Source organism: Mytilus edulis, chromosome 13, assembly GCF_963676685.1.
Source record: "Mytilus edulis chromosome 13, xbMytEdul2.2, whole genome shotgun sequence".
In the NCBI taxonomy this organism is placed as follows: domain Eukaryota; kingdom Metazoa; phylum Mollusca; class Bivalvia; order Mytilida; family Mytilidae; genus Mytilus; species Mytilus edulis.
Genome location: NC_092356.1, coordinates 42,403,024 through 42,422,573, shown reverse-complemented (window position 1 = coordinate 42,422,573; position 19,550 = coordinate 42,403,024). Strand labels below are relative to the sequence as shown.

Genomic DNA, 19,550 nt, shown 5'->3' with positions numbered 1-19,550 from the left:
TTGCTATATCTTATTTTATTACTAAGTCTATAATTCTTTATTATGACAAAACCTGGAGGTGTTGTGCACCTCTAAAATAATGAATATAAAAAAAACAAAAATAGGAAATACACACTGCACAATGTGAAAGTTTGATTTTAGATTTTGAGAGTTTCATGAGAAATTCATGAGAATGGCAAAATAAAACCTTAAAATCACGGATGAGTCTAATGTAGAAAAAAATGTGTTTCTGACATTTTCTATTATTAGCTGGACAATGACCCAGTATTGACATTTTAAATACTGTAAATTCAGAAATTAATGCGAGGTTTTTATTATTGCGAAAAAGGCGACTGAGTTGTAAACTCAATACTTTAAACTTGCATTTTGAAATATTTTATATGAATATAACAGGATTTTTCTCAAATTGTAAAAATTATAATCGCATTTAAGTCTTAAATGACAAAATCGCAATAATAAATGCACGCAATAATTTCTGAATTTACAGTATAAATAAAAGTATACTTACAAGACGACTATTTCCAGATCCCCTATTACTGGGATGGGGAAGACAATACCAGTATTTATTATTTTCTCTATACCTGTCAAAGAAAAAAATAAAATATGAGAATCAAACTCTTATAATTTCAAATATAACAGTGCATTTTAAATCATTTTAACTATATATATAGACAACTGTATCAAGTGGAATACAATATTTATCCACTTGAGACAGTTAAATTTTAAAATAAAAAACTTGAGGCTTGCTGAGCTTTGTAAATACTCTAAATTTAACTACTGAAAGTGAATAAATATAGTAGTGCACAGGTTTGGTGGTGAAATCTATTTCTCTTATGAGTTTTAAGGTAGTACCTAACACCTTCACTAAAATTAATTTGGCTTGTTTAATTTTCATAAAATTTTGACAAAGTATTTACTTTGACCCTTTGATAAAAATATGAAAATTTCAAAAAATTTGAACCAACCGTTTTATCAGAAAAATTACACTGGTTATATAGCAATTTGACAAACACATATTTTGATCATTGAGAAGCTTAATATTCCCTTAAAACACAACGTAATTAAAACGTTTAGCTGATTTTACAGAGTTATCTCCCTGTAGTGTTAGGTACCACCTTAAAAAATATGCAAACAATCGAGATCCTTCTTTTTGAATGTTCTCTGTTCTTTCTATGTGATGTCATCAGGAATGGTCGACTTTTTACATGACATCACATTAGTAATTTCAAAGAAAAGCAAGAAAATTTGACGTCATAATCTAATTTTGATAAATGACTGAGTTCAAACAAACCAAATATTGATTAAAAAAAAAATTCCTTTGGGCAAAACACAATAAGTATCTGTAACAGTATCAACATACCATCAAAATCGAGTATTGGAAGCTGTATTTCTCCCTTATACACATCAAAACCATAGCTGAACTTGAAAGTACATGGGTTAAAGTTAGCATAAGCTTTAACCACTCTGAGAAACATGGATATTTTGACATTCATGCAGCATTCTACTGCCATGCAGTCACTGGAGAAGATGCAGTATACTTTCTCTGGTAATGTGAAGGACATCAGTGGACACTCTGTAAAAAAGATATACTGAAGTAAAAATAAAAATAGCACAAGTTTAAAGAGAACACTTTTTTAAATTGGAAATATAAAATATGAAATAATAGTTTTGTCAAATAAACACTAAAATTTTGATAATACAAAAAACAAATTCTTACAATTTTGATTTTCTGCAAAGATAATATAAAATACATTAAAAATAATAGTTCTGTTTTGTGATTCTTTCTAAGATGTATGTAACTGAGATTACCTGTCACTAAAAGAGTGACAGTAGAAATATTTTTTTTTTATAAAGATTACCAATTGTATTTATTTGTAATACATAATTAAACTGCTCTCTAGCTGCAACATGTTTAAAAATCTATTATGGAATTGAGGTATGTTTGATAATAACTACCTATATGATTATTGACCTGGGAAAATGATATCATTTGAGTCTGCAATAATCAGTATAATGAAAATAAGTTATATAGTTTGAAATATATTGGTAAAAAGGGTATAACAAGTAAACAAATTAGCAATGGACATTTAGCAGGTCTATAAACACAAGTTACATACGATTATCCTGGTCCATAATTCTTTTAATCATTTGAGCTCTAGTTCCATTGATTGGTTTCCCTCTTTCCTGTAAGGTCTGTTTGATTTGTTCATCTGTCAGTTCATGTGGGTTAAAACATGGTTTGTTGTCAATTATGGCCTGCAAAAAAATGGAATTTACAATTTTGAAAATTGAGACTAAATATACATGTAGTTACAACTTACTTATTTACTACTCAATCAAATGCTGTGTGTTACATAGCGGCATGAATTCACTCATATTTACTAATTCATTGGTTCTAGGTAGATTTTTCAAACCAACACACTTGCCTTGCCATGCTAGAAAATATATCAAGAGTTTAGCATGAGAGTATGCCTTCAAGTTATCTCTTTTAATTTGACTTGATAGGTTGCTGACTTCTTGACATTATCCCCACATTCCCTTAAATGCTGAAATTAAGTAAATTTGGCAAATTTTAGACCACAAAACTAGGTTTGTAGTTAATCATGTAGCCTTTATATAGGGCTTTATTTATTATGAATACTGAACAATAAGCTAACCTAGCTGCTAAATAATCTAAATACAGTTAACTCTCATTGTCTCGAACTCGGTTGACTCGAAATTTCGGATGAGTCGAAGTTTTCGTGTGGTCCTGAACTTTGTTCCATATATATGTATGTATTACGACTCCTGATGAGTTGAACTTGGATGAGTCGAAATTTCGGTTGAGTCGAACTAAATTTACGGTCCCAAGGTTAACAAAAAGCATTCAAAATTCATTATTTATCTCGAACTAATACGAAGAAATCAAAACATGACCTCTGGGATTTAAATGGTTTGAAGAGTTGATCTGACAATACACGTGTAATTTCCGGTCACTGACCACTGTATTGATTTATGACATGCTATTTCCACGAGTGTTTACCTAAGATTATCTTTTATAGGATTTTATTAATTAGTGATACATTGTTAATGTTCATGAAAAAGTATTTAAAATGTTTACAAAAACAATTAATTGTGATTTACACTAATGAGCTTGGATGTGTATATAAAGTGAGGATTAAGACTTCCGTTGATGATCACCTAAAAACTACTCAAACGGCGTCATTAATCATGTTGTATTTTTTTTTTAAAAGAAAGAGTGAGATGAAACAAAATGAAGAGAAATCTAAATTTTCTAAAATCTCTTTTATCCGAGAATGAACAATTTTGTCAACTTTAAACGACCTAAATAACACTAAGATCGATTGGAAATTACTCTCTCTGATAAAAGCCATAGGAAAAAATTGTAGCTGAAACAACTGAATAAGTAATAATAATGTTATTATAATAATGAAAGACCATGACATACAAATACATCGATCTGATACCAGAATATCGATCCCCTTCCCACATTCATCCGGATTTATTTTAGCTTTACCAAGCTAAGCGAGAGTTGTGTCCCTTGGTCTGTCAAACTGGTTTTTCGTTTGAGTCCAACTAGGTGTATCTCGGAATATTTCTCTGGTCCGGCTGACTTCCAGATAACGAGAGTCGACTGTACTTTGAAAGTACTTTTATTCGTGGGGTACCAATTTTTGTGGTTTTCGTGGATGACTTTATCCACGAATTTAAGTGTCCAACGAAATAAAACAACCATTGTCCAAATCAAGACCTGGAAAGATCCCCATTGGTAGGTTTGACTACTGATATGATCTAGAGAATATTTTGAATAACGCCAAATCGGAGAATACTTTAATAGCAGTCACAAACTACCAAGGCATGCAGGATTATACCCATTTAATCTTTAATAACCTAAACTGTACAACTTTTGATTATTTAATTCTCTTTAAAATATTTTTGATCGATGAAAGTCAGATTTCCGGTATTGATATGCTAGTATGATAAAGTGTTAATTTTATATCCTCATAGTTCTCATACATATGGGAAATTATAAATAATTTCATGCTGGGCTTGATTTTGATAAGAATTATTTCAATATTTGACAATTCAAAATACTTTTATACGTTTGTTTATGCTACTGTTTTCTTTAGGTGATATTTTTATGGCCTAATTAACACCTTTGATGGTTTTTAATCTGTTGATCACTTTATCATGGATTAATTAGTGTTATCACTACGATTTACACAGGTCAATGTTTACTTTGCAATTTCTTCAATCAAGACTTTTTGTAACCTTCGTTTCTAAAGGCTTTAAATTTTCAATTTTTTTTTAGAAAATTAAAATCCACAAATTTAAAAAACCCACGAACATGTAAATATTGTTCAAGCCACGAAAATTGATACCCACGAATTAAAGTACTTTCACAGTAGCCCTAAAAATCATGTCTCTAGTATCTAGAAAATCATGGCATCATATTGGTCATTAGCAATGGCGTCATTTTTAACAGGCTATGCATAGTTTATCTTCAACAAAGATAGGTACCTTGGACATAGCAGCTGTACTAGCTACCACCATGTTGCATGTTTAATTTTTATCATTCGGAACTGCTGTATTTCATTCTATCACTTACCTGTAAAGTTTTGAGAGTTTGTACAAACTTTGCCCTGCTGTCTGTCATACCCAACTTTGTTAAAAACTCAATAATTGTCCCCATTTTCAGTCTACGTAGAGAAAACTTCTTCATAAAGCTGTCTGCTTTCTGCATCAGGGTTGTGAATGGACCTAAAAATCATATATAATGAAATTATAATCTATATGATATGGTAAATGAAAACTTTCATAACATACTTCTTTAACTTAGAATACAAGCCAAGTACTAATTCCAATAGAACTTAGGGTGTGTGTGTGTGACTGCAGCTTCAGTTGTATAATGGAGACATTTCTGTTGATGTTGACTGCCACGCTAAACTAGAGGCTCTAAAGAGCCTGTGTCGCTCACCTTGGTCTATGTGAATACTAAACAAAGGACACAGATGAATTCAAGACAAAATTGTGGTTTGGTGATGGTGACGTGTTTGTAGATCTTACTTTACTGAACATTCTTGCTGCTTACAATTATCTCTATCTATAATGAACTTGACCCAGTAGTTACAGTGGAAAATGTTAGTAAAATTTTACAAATTTTGTGAAAATTGACTATATAAAGGGCAATAACTCCTTAGGGGTCAATTGACCATTTCGGTCATGTTGACTTATTTGTAAATCTTACTTTGCTGTACATTATTGCTGTTTACAGTTTATCTCTATCTATAATAATATTCAAGATAATAACCAAAAACAGCAAAATTTCCTTAAAATTACATATTCAGGGGCAGCAACCCAACAATGGATTGTCTGATTCATCTGAAAATTTCAGGGCAGATAGATCTTGACCTGATAAACAATTTTACCCCATGTCAGATTTGCTCAAAATGCTTTGGTTTTTGAGTTATAAGCCAAAAACTGCATTTTACCCCCATGTTCTATTTTTAGCCATGGCAGCCATCTTGGTTGGTAGGCAGGGTCACGCCACACATTTTTTAAACTAGATACCCCAATGATGATTGTGGCCAAGTTTGGTTTAATTTGGCCCAGCAGTTTCAGAGGAGAAGATTTTTGTAAAAGTTAACGACGCCGGACAACGACAGACGACGACGACGCCCGACGCCGGACGCAAAGTGAGGGGAAAAGCTCACTTGGCCCTTTCGGGCCAGGTGAGCTAAAAAGGTCATGGTGATCCCATTTGTTAATTCGTTCTAGTCAGGAAAATGCATGAAATATTTGGCTATGGACATAATGTAACCAACAATCAATCAATCAAACAAAACAGCATCAAACTAGTCCGCTAATTAAACTTTTCTTGCATGCAATCACACATAAATCCATTGATGCCACTTAATTTTCTTTCATTGGAATATTTCATTCTAATTTTGTGCAAAAAATATTTCAAAATACATGTATTGATGTTCTAAAACCAAAATGACTTTGTTTTTTTCTACATTGGCTAGAGATATAGGGGGAAGGGTTGAGATCTCAAAAAACATGAAATGTAACCAAGCCACATTTGTGTGCCTGTCCCAAGTCAGACGCCTCTGGCTTTTGTAAGTCTTGTATGATTTTTAATTTTAGTTTCTTGTGTATAATTCAGAGTTTAGAATGACGTTCATTATCACTGAACTGGTATACATATTTTTTTAGGGGCCAGCTGAAGGAACCCCGGGTGCAGGAGTTACTTGCTGCATTGAAGACCCATTGGAGGCCTTTGGCTGTTGTCTGCTCTATGGTCAGATTGTTGTCTCTTTGACACATTCCCCATTTCCATTCTCAATTTTATACTATGTTTACCATACCTACCTTTCTTCCCATCTTTGGAGTCATCAGGTAAGTTGTTTGCATTAGCCTTAGTTTTGGCATACATTCCATCTGTGTCACCTATAATCACATATCATTACATTTTAAGTTGTAATTGTGAAAATTATACTTTTTTTTAAATCTTGTTATGCATGTTTATTCAAATCCATGGAAAATCATCCATACTTGCATATACATATGAAATAATCCTTTATGTTACAGATATTTGATTTTTATTTATCTACAGCTAGAAATATGTTTTTATTTTTACTTTTTTACACATCAAACACACAAAATGTTAACATATAAAAAAAAATAACCAAGGGTTCCTTTAAGTAAAGTCATGATCCTTTAATAGATGCCTAAGGTTGACCATTATCTCCTACAAATTGCTTCAAAATAAAGAACAAAAACAGCAAATAAATGATAATGAAAAGCAGAATTCTTCTTTAAAAAAAATATCAGGTCTCCATTCTCTTTTTCAGACAATGTCAAAAATGATTATAAAATTATCTAAGAGGTAATTACATACTTTTAATGGTGTCTGCTTCTTGTCCTGGGTCTTCACTAGCTGATGGTAGAGAGGGTGATAATATCTTACTTAGGTCTAAGTCTGGACTTGTGTTATTTGGAGCCTGTCCACCAAGTCCCACAATTACTCCAGCCGCTATTGTCTCAAACTGAAAAGTAACACCAAACACATTTCTATGTATGATAACTATTGTTTTACCCGACAACCACATTTTATCCAAGAAACAAAATATGAATTGATCTGCTTGTATAGACATTATGGCAGGTTATTCATAGACATACATGACTCGGACATAAAATTTTATGGAAATAAACTAACATACAATCATTCAATTAGTATTTGCCTAACTTATCACCTACTTTGTAGTCATCACATGTGGTTATTAATGACCTACAGCATGTAGACTTAGCAGTTCAAACATGAATTTTAAAAAGAAACTGTAGAGGCATCTTTATTATAATTGATCTTGTTTAAAAGGAAGATTGGTTCAAATGGTGGAATCAGAAGGGGAGTGTACTGTATTTACTTACCTTATACACTAATTTGTAGTCATCACATGTCTGTGACCATACTGGCATCTCAAAGAATCTTGGAGACAGGAACTTAGTAGGATCAACTGTTCCATTGCCTTTTTTCATGGCAAAGTGGATACTGTTGAATGGATAACAAGGTGACTGTTTTGCAGTACCAATAGGTTCTCCAGCTGCAATCTATAAATAGCAAATACATCATTTTATGTTGGATCCACAGATAGTTTATTGGGTCATAAATGACTGAATGAACAGCACAGAGACTCCATAGCAGATTGATTGACTGTTGGTTTTTTTAAAACACCACTTTCAGCACTCTTTGCTAGAACATGGCATCTATATTTTATTGGTGGAGGGAGTGGCTAGTGAGAACCACAACCTTTTGAAAACTGGGGATTGAAGTCAATTAAGATTGGAATCAAACGCACCTTATACAAACCTGTTTCAAACTCACAATACCAGCCTCTCTTTTTATTTTTACATATTGATCAGTGTAGTCGAGAAGATGAAATACCTAGACCTCTCAGCCACCAATGCTCTCTTAGCAGTCTAAAAAATGTCTATAAAGAATATTTCTCAAATAAGCAAGATATATCTTAACAGTATTTCAAAAACACCCATCATTTTTCATTTTGTATTTGGTTTTTTTAAAACAAGTTTGTTTTCAATTGTTTTACTGTAACCATCCACTTCCTTTGCCGCTATTTTTTTTAATTAATTGACCCCAAAGTCAATTGGTTTGTCTGCAGCTTTTCTTATAAATCTTACCCTGTATTCAATGTAAATTTCGTCTGATGGATGCAGAATAGTTGTATTGACATTCACATTGTTTACATAGATCTTTATGTCCTTTAAGGCAGCAGTGTTGGCCTCAATGATAACCTCATCAGGATTATCTCCCTTATATACAATTCCAGGAAAAGGAGCAACCACCTGTTACAAATATACATCAATCGTTATTTTTTTTTTATATAGATTTTTTAATTGAAAAATAATTTCTGAAATAAAGATCCCACATCATAACATAGTGTTAGAGTATGATTCCAAAAGAGTTATCTTTTATTTCAATACTACCGAAATGGTTTTAGATTGTGCTGATACTGTTAAATATTTAAATTGTAACTGCCATGTCATTAACTGCAAAGTAAGTATCATTTGTTTCAATTACTTTCTTGTCTTATTTCACAATCCTATTGTATATAACTGTATATCTCTAATGAAACTATTTTGCATTGATGATTCAGATTGGATGACAACTACCATAATATTCTCAACCTCAACTCAGCAAAAGACTTCTTTTTGCCAAATTTCATTACAATATGAAGTGTACTACTGCGAATACATTATCATTTGTTGGATACCAATATTTGTGGGTACTGGTGAACCATTAATTAAATGTTCCACTAATTGAAATTTTTCTATAGGTTTGTATACAGACTTTGGCAAAACCACAAAATCATATATCCACAAAAATATAGGCATTTTAATTGGTAACCCCAAATTAAAGGACTCCACAGTATAAGCCTGTAATGGAATAGCCCAAATAATACTTACTGTACGTCCAACATCAATTTCAAGTTCCACGCCTTGTACATCAAATTCTGCTTGGCCAGATTTTCCCATTGTTGAAGGATAAAATCCTTTTCCGCTACAAGGTCCTGCATTTAATCTGTACAGTCTAGGAAAATCTATGTGACATTTGGGTCCAAAAATGGAGTTTATAATTGACTGTCCCAATTCATATCTGAAACAATGTTAAATAGTTTCTTAAATTCATATACCCTCTAATTGTGTACAGAAAAAGTTAAGATTATATAAGTATACATGTTGAAAATGAAAATAAAATTTATTAATTTGAGGGGACCATTGATTTTTTTCTTATTTTTGGATTCAAATATTAGTTCTTATATATACTCCCTCCTATGGTGCAGATTGTTTTAAGGATATTTTACCCATACTTTCTATGTACAATAACAATTGAAATGATGCTGGCTAATTACAACCATCTAATATAATTCTACAAGATGACTACCATTAAAAAATTTTCAGCAATATTTTGTACCTAGCTTTAAGCTCTTGCATTCCTTTATGTTATAATTTGTTATATTGCAAAAACATTAGTTGGTTTGCCCACTAAGCTAATAAAACAATTCCCAAGATAAAAATTTGTCTCCTGAAAGTTAAAAAATGTAACTTATAAAAAAACCTTAAAACATACCCTTCCTTCAGTATTGCATATGCCTCTTTCACTTTTTTCACTAGACTGAAGAATTCTACATATTTTGCTATAAATCTATCTGCTATTCCTTTTAGTCCATCGAAAGGTTCTAGAAGTTCGGTAATAATATTAGTCAAATTATCTATTATCTGTTCTTTTATTTGTTGCTGAAAATATAAAAATAAGAAAATTCAATAAGCTATATGATAAGTTTTTTAGAAACATACAGCAAACCATATGCATAGCATCAATAGCTCCATGTGCCTTTCCAGTAGCATAGGGTATCAACTAGTCCGTTTTTAAATGATGTAGTTTGTTGTCATGTGTTTTGGGGTTTTTTTTTTTTTAAATATCTTCATTACATAGATGTTTGATAAGAATTCCACATGTGGAGCAGAATCAGCTTACTCTTCTAAAGCCTCTAAGATCATCACTGTTGGTGGGTTTGTACGGGTAGAATCATATTTAGGCTTTGATACATGGTTTTGTGTTGCTAAATCTTGTTTTGTGTACTGTTATTTGTCTTTTAAAATTTTTTGTTTGAGTTGCTTTTCACAAATTAGTTTGAATATTACTTTGTTATCTATTGTCTCTGTTTGATTGGAAGACCACAATCATGTGATGCTTTATAGTGATGCTTTACGTCCCATGACAGTTCAACAATGACTGCACATGCTCTACTTGAACAATGTAAAGAGATGCATTTATCGTGAATAAAACTCATAATTTCCTGGTCTCAGTATGCTTCTTTTTCGAAGTTCAATTTAGGGTTGTTAAATTCTGACTGCAAACATAATGTATGAAGAGCTTCCACACTTTATACAAAATGTACTTCACTTAACTCTTTTCCAACCAGAAGAAACATTTAACTCTTCAACTAAATAAAACACTTGAAAAGTAAATTATAACATTTGACAGCCACTGCTTCAGTTTATGCTGATTAGATGTTAGATTTTCTTATTTCATAACTGAAGATGGTCCAGAAACTTAATACAAATGTATAAAGAACAGCAATAAAAACTACAGTTCATTTGTTGTAAGCTTATTTGTAAAATCTACCAAAACACCAGAGCATGGTTTCAGGTAAACTTGCAATTTCATGGATATTTGGTTTTGTGGTTTTGCCAAAGTTTGTATATGTTCATATAGATTTTTTTTAGTTTGTTGAACCTTTAATTCATGGTTCCCCATCACCCATGAATCCACAAACATTGTTATTTAACGATTAAAAATAATAATGAATCCACAGTTATATGGAATAAATTGGTCTAACCAACCTGTGAGACTTTGCCTTTAGTGAATTTTGCCACAGGATCATCTCCCTCTATAACAGTAGTTGCTATCCAGACAGGGCCACCTTTTGCCAAAGCAATGGTGGCTTGTTGTGCAAGTGTAGAAATTTCTTCAAAAACTGTTTCAATGTCCCACCAGTAGGGTTTTTCATCTGCAAAGAATTTAAATATTGGAAAATGTTACTGTACATGTTTGTAATACAAAGATGCCCTCCCAATTCTATGCACCTAAACTCAAAACAGAACCAAATAAGTTCAAGTCTAAAATATATGTACATAAATGCATGTCTTTATCTTCTACATTCAAAATAATGTTTTGAAAAATGCTCTTGATTCACTTGCATCATACTGTGATGAGCTGCAAAAATTGGGCAGAAAATTGTAAGGCCTTTACAAACAAATAAAGGTCTTTGTTTTCAGTATTCATTCAGAAAGCTGCATGTTTATAAATTTAACATTGTTACAAATCATGTCCTCAATTGAAAATGATGAGGGGAGGACAGGCAAAATTAAATCTCTATGTTGTCTGCCTTAAAACTATGTTGTCCTTTTACTTACCTTTCAAGAAGAAGCAGGCTTCTTGTGTTTTATTCTTTGCATCTAGTATTGCCTTTATGGACATAAAAATCCTGAAAACAAAATATGCAAATTATGACCTGATACATTATTATGTTCTTCAATGAAATACAACATTAGACAAACACAACAGTCTATATAAAGAAGATGTGGTATGATTGCCAATGAGACAACTCTCCACAAGAGAACAAATTACACAGCAATTAACAACTATGGGTCACCCTATGGCCTTCAAGAATTAGCAAAGCCCATACTGCATAGTCAGCTATAAAAGGCCCAGAAATGACAAATGTAAAACAATTCAAACAAGAAAGCTGATGGCCTAATTTATGTACACAAAAAATGAACGAAAAACAAATATGTAACATATCAACAAACAACCACTGAATTACAGGATTCTGACTTGGGACAGGCAAATACATACAGAATGTGGCGGGGTTAAACATGTTAGTGGAATTTAGTCTAGTCGATTTCAGCAATATTTTGAATATTTATAACTACTAAATAAAGATAAAGTTATATGTATACTCTTTATAAAATATTCACATAAACAAACTATTGGCATGTCTTCCACAGAAGTGGCTATGCTCAACAAAAATAAACACATACACTGTTATGCTGGGAGCCAAACAGCATAATAATAAATTGTTATATACAAATTGGGGTTCTAAATTGTTGAAATTTACAAAATCTCTTATACCAGTAGGTTTTGTTAATGAGGCCCTATAAATATAAATTCAAGTCTACTCACTGTACAACACCTTTGCCGATTTTAACTAAAGCTGTTTTAGGATCTTTCATTATGACCTTGAAACCATCAATGATATCAACGATACTTTCATAAATAAATTTGGCATTCTGTGGAATTATAACAGTGATGGTCTGAACCAATGTCTGAAAGATAAAAATAAATCATAAATAAGTTTGGCATTCTGTGGAATGATAACAGTGATGGTCTGCACCAATGTCTAAAAGATAAAATAAACCATAAATAAGTTTGGCATTCTGTGGAATTATAACAGTGATGGTCTGTACCAATGTCTGAAAGATCAAATAAATCATAAATAAGTTTGGCACTCTGTGGAATTATAACAGTGATGGTCTGCACCAATGTCTGAAAGATAAAAATAAATCATAGATAAGTCTGGCATTCTGTGGAATTATAACATTGATGGTCTGCACCAATGTCTGAAAGATAAAAATAAATCATAAATAAGTTTGGCTTTCTGTGGAATTATAACAGTGATGGTCTGTACCAATGTCTGAAAGATCAAATAAATCATAAATAAGTTTGGCATTCTGTGGAATTATAACAGTGATGGTCTGTACCAATGTCTGAAAGATTAAAATAAATCATAAATAAGTTTGGCATTCTGTGGAATTATAACAGTGATGGTCTGCACCAATGTCTGAAAGATCAAATAAATCATAGATAAGTTTGGCATTTTGTGGAATTATAACAGTGATGGTCTGTACCAATGTCTGAAAAATAAAAATAAATCATAAATAAGTTTGGCATTTTGTGGAATTATAACAGCAATGGTCTGAACCGATGTCTGAAAAATAAAAATAAATCATAAATAAGTTTGGCATTTTGTGGAATTATAACAGCAATGGTCTGAACCGATGTCTGAAAGATAAAAATAAATCATAAATAAGTTTGGCATTCTGTGGAATTGTAACCGTGATGGTATGCACCAATGTCTGAAAAATAAAAATAAACCATAAATAAGTTTGGCATTCTGTGGAATTATAACAGTGATGGTCTGAACCAATGTCTGAAAAATAAAAATATATCATAAATAAGTTTGGCATTCTGTGGAATTATAACAGTGATGGTCTGAACCAATGTCTGAAAAATAAATATGAATCATAAACAAACATTCCTGGCATCAAATATTTCTATGTTTAAATAAATATGGGGGAAAAACATATTTATTTCTTTGTTTGAAAATTATCAAACAAGAAAGTAGGCTATAAGAGATCTTGCCCCACTCGCTCTTATTCCTATGTTCAGTAAAGATTGAAATCAAGATCAAAACCATAAATTTGCATTTAAGGTGGTACCTAACACTACAGGGAGATAACTCTGTAAAATCAGCTAAACATTTTAATAACATTGTGTAGTAAAGGGAATATTAAGCTTCTCAATGATCAAAATTGGTATTTTTCAAACTGCTAGAGTGGGGTGCTCATTTTCGCCGGGGACACAATTTCGCCGTTTAAGGATTTTGAGGTGTAAAAACTTCAAAGGATGGCTGAAATGGAAGAAATGTACCCGTAAATTATATTTTTATAACAAATATAATATTTTTTTAAACTGAGACAAAATTGCGGCTCCTACCGAAAATGACCGAAAAACGGACAACGATTTTCGGACAATTTCCTGAATAAAAAACACGATTTCAAAGAAGTATTTCTAAGTAAATATTTGACTGAATGCCCTAATTTTGAATTCTTTATACCTTTGAAATGTCTGCTATTCATCTATAATGCAATTGATTTGATAAAAATTGTTAAAAGCGGCGGTTATTTGGTTTTAAATAGATGTGTTAAAACGGCGAATATGTGTCCCCATTGACAAAACATCCGGAAATTTCAAACACCCTTTAATCTAACTTTTCAGATGATTTTCTTAAAACAAACCGGTTTTCAAGCTTAAGTATATTTTGCATTTGAAGTTATCTTCATATAGAAATATCAGTATACTTCAAAAACATTTAGACCTGAACATAAACTGTAGAAAACATGGAAAGATGTGGCGAAAATGAGCACCACACTCTATATAACCAGTGCAATTTTTCTGATAAAATGGTTGGTTCAAAATTTTTGAAATTTTTATATTTTTGTTAAAGGGTCAAAGTAAATACTTTGTCAAAATTTACTGAAAATTAAACGAGCCAAATTAATTTTAGTGAAAGTGTTGGGTACCACCTTAATATTGAAAGTTCACAATATCATGAACATACATGTGAACGAAGTTTAAGTTGACATGACCACAACTTCATGAAAAAGTACCCTTACTTTAACATGATATGTTATAGATGAATGTACAGAACAACTAACTGAAAGACGGAGGCAAACAGGAATATTCAGTCCGGAAAAGATAGCAGTCCCTACAATCCTATGGCAGGGCATGAAATGTCCATGTTGCAAAGTGTGTTCGATTTTTTTCGGTTCTTCTTAATAGTACTTCTGCTTTCTAGAATGATCTAATGCTCAGACTTGTTTTTTATTCTTGTATGATCGTATTGCACAGTCTTGCATCTGCACAAATCTTTTTGAGCTATTCCTTTTCTATGGTTTGTCCATCAGGGAATATTTTCTCTTTTTTCAATTGAAGAATACTATCAGGTTATGTGTTATGTTTCTTGAGAGATTTTTGTTTTAAATAAGACAGATGCTTGTAAATATAAAATATTCTCCAATTTTAAAATCTTTAACTACTTACATTATAAAAGTTCATGATATCTGTTTTAACATCATTAAAGACTGTTGTTACTTTAACAATCAGATTTCTGAGTGGTCTTAAAAAGGGAGGTAATTCTTCTTCATCGAGCTGTCCTAACATTTTCATCACATTGACTGCTTTGTCCCTGAGACTCCAAACCTAATAAATAATCAAGAAAATCACTTTAGACAAACATAAAGAATCAACAAAAACAATCAAAATACACTAAACATAATGTAAAACTGATTGTTGGTGTTTTTCGTGGTCAAGTCCATATCATAGATACTATCAGCAATATTGGTTATTTTGTGCACTTACGGTCATTTTTATTGGTAGAGGAAGAGCGGTCATTTTTTTTAAATATATCAGAATCATATAAATCGGAACAAAACAAACAATTATATAAATGAAATAGCTCTTGCATAAAATATAGGTCATGATGATACACTTTTTGCATGTTCGTTTACTTTTAACTAAGATAAGTCTATAGACAATATCATTCTTTATATTCTTTAATCAATCTGAAGTTTTATTACAAAAATGAGTTATGCAATAATTCATTTTATTGTATAGCAATATAATATTTTCCACAGAAAGTAACAAAAAGTTAGCGTGCAATAAATTCCAATATTGCACTAGTGCAATAAATCTTCAAAATCTCATTTTAAACCAATTTGTACTTTCAAATATTATATTGCTATACAATAAAAGGGTTATTGCATGAATTGTCCCTCGTAGAACATATATTGCACTCACAAGCTCATGCAATATAAAATTCTACCGGGGACAATATTCCCCAATATTGATGCAATTACCCTATAATCTAATTTTCTAACTTTTTTTTCTGTCATCTTATAAAGGATGATTTGAGCTAGACTAATTACAGATGATTTATATACAGATTATTTTTCTTTTTTGTGAAAATGATGTAAAATAATAACTTGAACTGTGAAAACTCATGGTCTATGGTATTCTTTAACTCATTTACATTACTTACCTTGCCAGGTAACTCCTGCAAGGCATCTATAAATTCATTAACTATTTCTTTGATGCTTATTTGACCACCAATGAGGTCTTTAAACAACTGCACTCCAGTTTCAACGCCCTTTACAATCTCCCCCGTTTTCTTGTCAAACTGTGTGGCCAATTGAGCTATCTTCTTCATGTCATTTTCCTAAAAGCAAAACAGAAATACAAATCTCCTTGACAAGTTATGACCTTACACCAATATATAATAAACACTGTGGCAACATGGGACAGTTGTTGTCAGCCCATTGAATATATGAATAAGTCCATACAATTTTATGAAAGTTTTTCTTCAATGTGTGTACAAATTCTTCGATGAAAAATTTAACTGACATAAAAATTAACATAAAATTGTGGTCAAAATTAACATCTATAATCAAAATTGGAAAAATTAAAAAAAATTGTGATATCAAAGCAGTGTGAATTTAGATCCTTACTTAAATACTTTAAAGGAAACAATCCCTTGAATGAAATTCACAGTTGGGTCTTTAAAAGTAACTTTTAAAATTATAATTTTTTTTCAATACTAATAAAAAACATTTGGTTGTCCTCTTAAAAAAGATAATTGTTGAACCATTCATAGAGTTTCATTTTATCTAACAAACATACTTGTAGAATATTCAAGTTGTACTGGGTGCCTCCTTTAAAACAAAGTCTTGCTACAAAGAAGTCCAAGTTTGTATCCAAAATTCCCAGAAGCACTCTAGCATAGGCCTCATCATGAACATTTATTCTCAAATGACCACTTAAGGGCTCTACAAAAAAACATCACATAAGTGTGTGAAAAATACACATATACTAGCTACACTCTTACCTCAGCTTCATCTCAAACTAGCTCTTCATGTGTATTTAAAACATTAGAAACATATACCATTCCCCCATAGTCCAGTATTTTAGGTTAATCCATTCATGTTTAGTAAAGACTATATTATTTTCAGCAAAAACAAGCATTGTCCTTAATATACATAGGCAAGATGTGTCCTTTGATGTAATGAGATATCTGCATTAAAGTCCAGATTAATAGCTATATAGGATAATATAATTATACATTTAACTACTTTTTGAGAAAAAAACATATGAGATGCCAAAATTGAGTATGAAACATAAAGAATAACAAATTAATCCCATAAAAATATTGTTTGGAATTTAATTTTTGTTTATATGTTGTTGTTTTTTTTTCTTTTAAAGTTAAGTGATAAGCCATTTAATATATGTAGATATCTTGTAAGGGAGGTAAAAAAATATTTTTTATAGAAACTTACATTTTTCCAAATATGTTCTTTATATTCTTTATTTGAATGGTATTCATATTTTTGGCAGTTTCATCCCTCAGTGCAAATATTTTCTAAGGGTATTTGATCCCTACATTATCAGAGGTCTTAAAACAAGAGGTGTGTAACTGCTATATTTCTCGGCAGAATAAAAGTGATGACAACTTACCAATTTTCAGATCCAGCATGTTATACATGATAATACCAAATGCAGCACCTACAGATTCAGATCCTAACATCTTTCTCCAATCAACACTTGGGGCCTCAAGTCTAAAGTTCAACTTGGGGAACTTTTCTAAAAATCCAACAGATCTTTTTTCTCTGAGATGAGGCGCTATTTCCATAACTCCAGATTCATAGGGATCAATAACACCAGTACCATTTATGTCTTCTCGCCTGGATAAAACCAAAAAAATTTAAATCACTGAAATGAAGTACTGTGGATTCAGTTATTTTCATGGGTACCAATTTTTGTGGATTAAGTAAAACTTGCATGTTGGTGGATATTTAATTTTGTGGTTTTGTCAAAAGTCTGCATACAAGCCTTTATAGAATATGTCATTCTTTGAACAATTTATTTCATGGTTCACATGCACCCATGAAATCCACAAAAATTAGTATCCAACGAAAAATAATGAATCCACAGTAAATATCTATGTGAGAAACTATTTATCCAAAAGGTAGGCACTTTCTGTTTTAATATCAAAATTTCAATTATAAACCTTTTTACTTTCAACGATTATTTCTAGTTCTAAATACTTACACTTTTAGAGGTGTGATAATCCTAGCTTGAGGACATGTGATTGATACTGTAATAAAGCCTCGTAACGGACCTCATCATTCTTATAATGTTTTAAACTTGCGTATTAAGAGGTGTTATAATCCTAGCTTGAGGATGTGCTTGATACTGTAATAAAGCCTTGTAACGGACCTCATCATTCTCATCATTACTTAAACTTACACTTTTAGAGGTGTGATAATCCTAGCTTGAGGATGTACTTGATACTGTAATAAGTCTCATAACGGACCTCATCATTCTTATAATGTTTTAAACTTACGTATTAAGAGGTGTTATAAACTTAGCTTGAGGATGTGCTTGATACTGTAATAAAGCCTTGTAACAGACCTCATCATTCTCATCATTACTTAAACTTACGCTTTAAGAGGTGTGATAATCCTAGCTTAAGGATGTGCTTGATACTGTAATAAAGCCTTGTAACGGACCTCATCATTCTCATCATTACTTAAACTTACGCTTTTAGAGGTGTGATAATCCTAGCTGAGGATGTGCTTGATACTGTAATAAAGCCTCGTAATGGACCTCATCATTCTCATCATTACTCAAAACTTACGCTTTTAGAGGTGTGTAATCCTAGCTTAAGGATGTGCTTGATACTGTAATAAGCCTTGTAACGGACCTCATCATTCTCATCATTACTTAAACTTACACTTTTAGAGGTGTGATAATCCTAGCTTGAGGATGTGCTTGATACTGTAATAAAGCCTCATAACGGACTCCATCATTCTTATAATGTCTTAAACTTACGTATTAAGAGGTTATATAATCCAAGCTTGAGGATGTGCTTGATACTGTAATAAAGCCTCGTAACGGACCTCATCATTCTCATCATTACTTAAACTTATTGCTTTTAGAGGTGTGATAATCCTAGCTTGAGGATGTGCTTGATACTGTAATAAAGCCTCGTAATGGACCTCATCATTCTCATCATTATTTAAACTTTCGCTTTTAGAGGTGTGATAATCCTAGCTTGAGGATGTGCTTGATACTGTAATAAAGCCTCGTAATGGACCTCATCATTCTCATCATTATTTAACCTTTGGCTTTTAGAGGTGTGATAATCCTAGCTTGAGGATGTACTTGATACTGTAATAAGTCTCATAACGGACCTCATCATTCTTATAATGTTTTAAACTTGCGTATTAAGAGGTGTTATAATCCTAGCTTGAGGATGTGCTTGATACTGTAATAAAGCCTCGTAACGGACCTCATCATTCTCATCATTACTTAAACTTTCGCTTTTAGAGGTGTGATAATCCTAGCTTGAGGATGTACTTGATACTGTAATAAGTCTCATAACGGACTTCATCATTCTTATAATGTTTTAAACTTACGTATTAAGAGGTGTTATAATCCTAGCTTGAGGATGTGCTTGATACTGTAATAAAGCCTTGTAACGGACCTCATCATTCTTATAATGTCTTAAACTTACGTATTAAGAGGTGTTATAATCCTAGCTTGAGGATGTGCTTGATACTGTAATAAA

The 19,550-nt window shown here is 31.8% G+C and overlaps 1 protein-coding gene across 1 annotated transcript in view; it reads right to left on the bottom strand.

Moving 5' to 3' along the window:
* The window catches only part of LOC139500338 (uncharacterized), a 106,279-nt gene extending 87,874 nt beyond the window's left edge, over nt 1-18,405 (bottom strand). The window contains exons 1-18 of the mRNA XM_071289079.1: nt 18,392-18,405; nt 17,435-17,661; nt 16,604-16,749; nt 15,966-16,142; nt 14,969-15,127; nt 12,269-12,411; nt 11,500-11,570; nt 10,927-11,093; nt 9,650-9,816; nt 8,986-9,175; nt 8,200-8,364; nt 7,432-7,611; nt 6,902-7,049; nt 6,373-6,450; nt 4,610-4,761; nt 2,118-2,256; nt 1,361-1,573; nt 509-581 (exon numbers count right to left, since the gene is read on the bottom strand). Of these exons, the coding sequence (XP_071145180.1) occupies nt 509-581; nt 1,361-1,573; nt 2,118-2,256; nt 4,610-4,761; nt 6,373-6,450; nt 6,902-7,049; nt 7,432-7,611; nt 8,200-8,364; nt 8,986-9,175; nt 9,650-9,816; nt 10,927-11,093; nt 11,500-11,570; nt 12,269-12,411; nt 14,969-15,127; nt 15,966-16,142; nt 16,604-16,749; nt 17,435-17,661; nt 18,392-18,405 (2,609 nt within the window). The remainder of the gene's footprint in view (nt 1-508; nt 582-1,360; nt 1,574-2,117; nt 2,257-4,609; nt 4,762-6,372; nt 6,451-6,901; nt 7,050-7,431; nt 7,612-8,199; nt 8,365-8,985; nt 9,176-9,649; nt 9,817-10,926; nt 11,094-11,499; nt 11,571-12,268; nt 12,412-14,968; nt 15,128-15,965; nt 16,143-16,603; nt 16,750-17,434; nt 17,662-18,391) is intronic.
* Nucleotides 18,406-19,550: the final 1,145 nt, after the last annotated feature.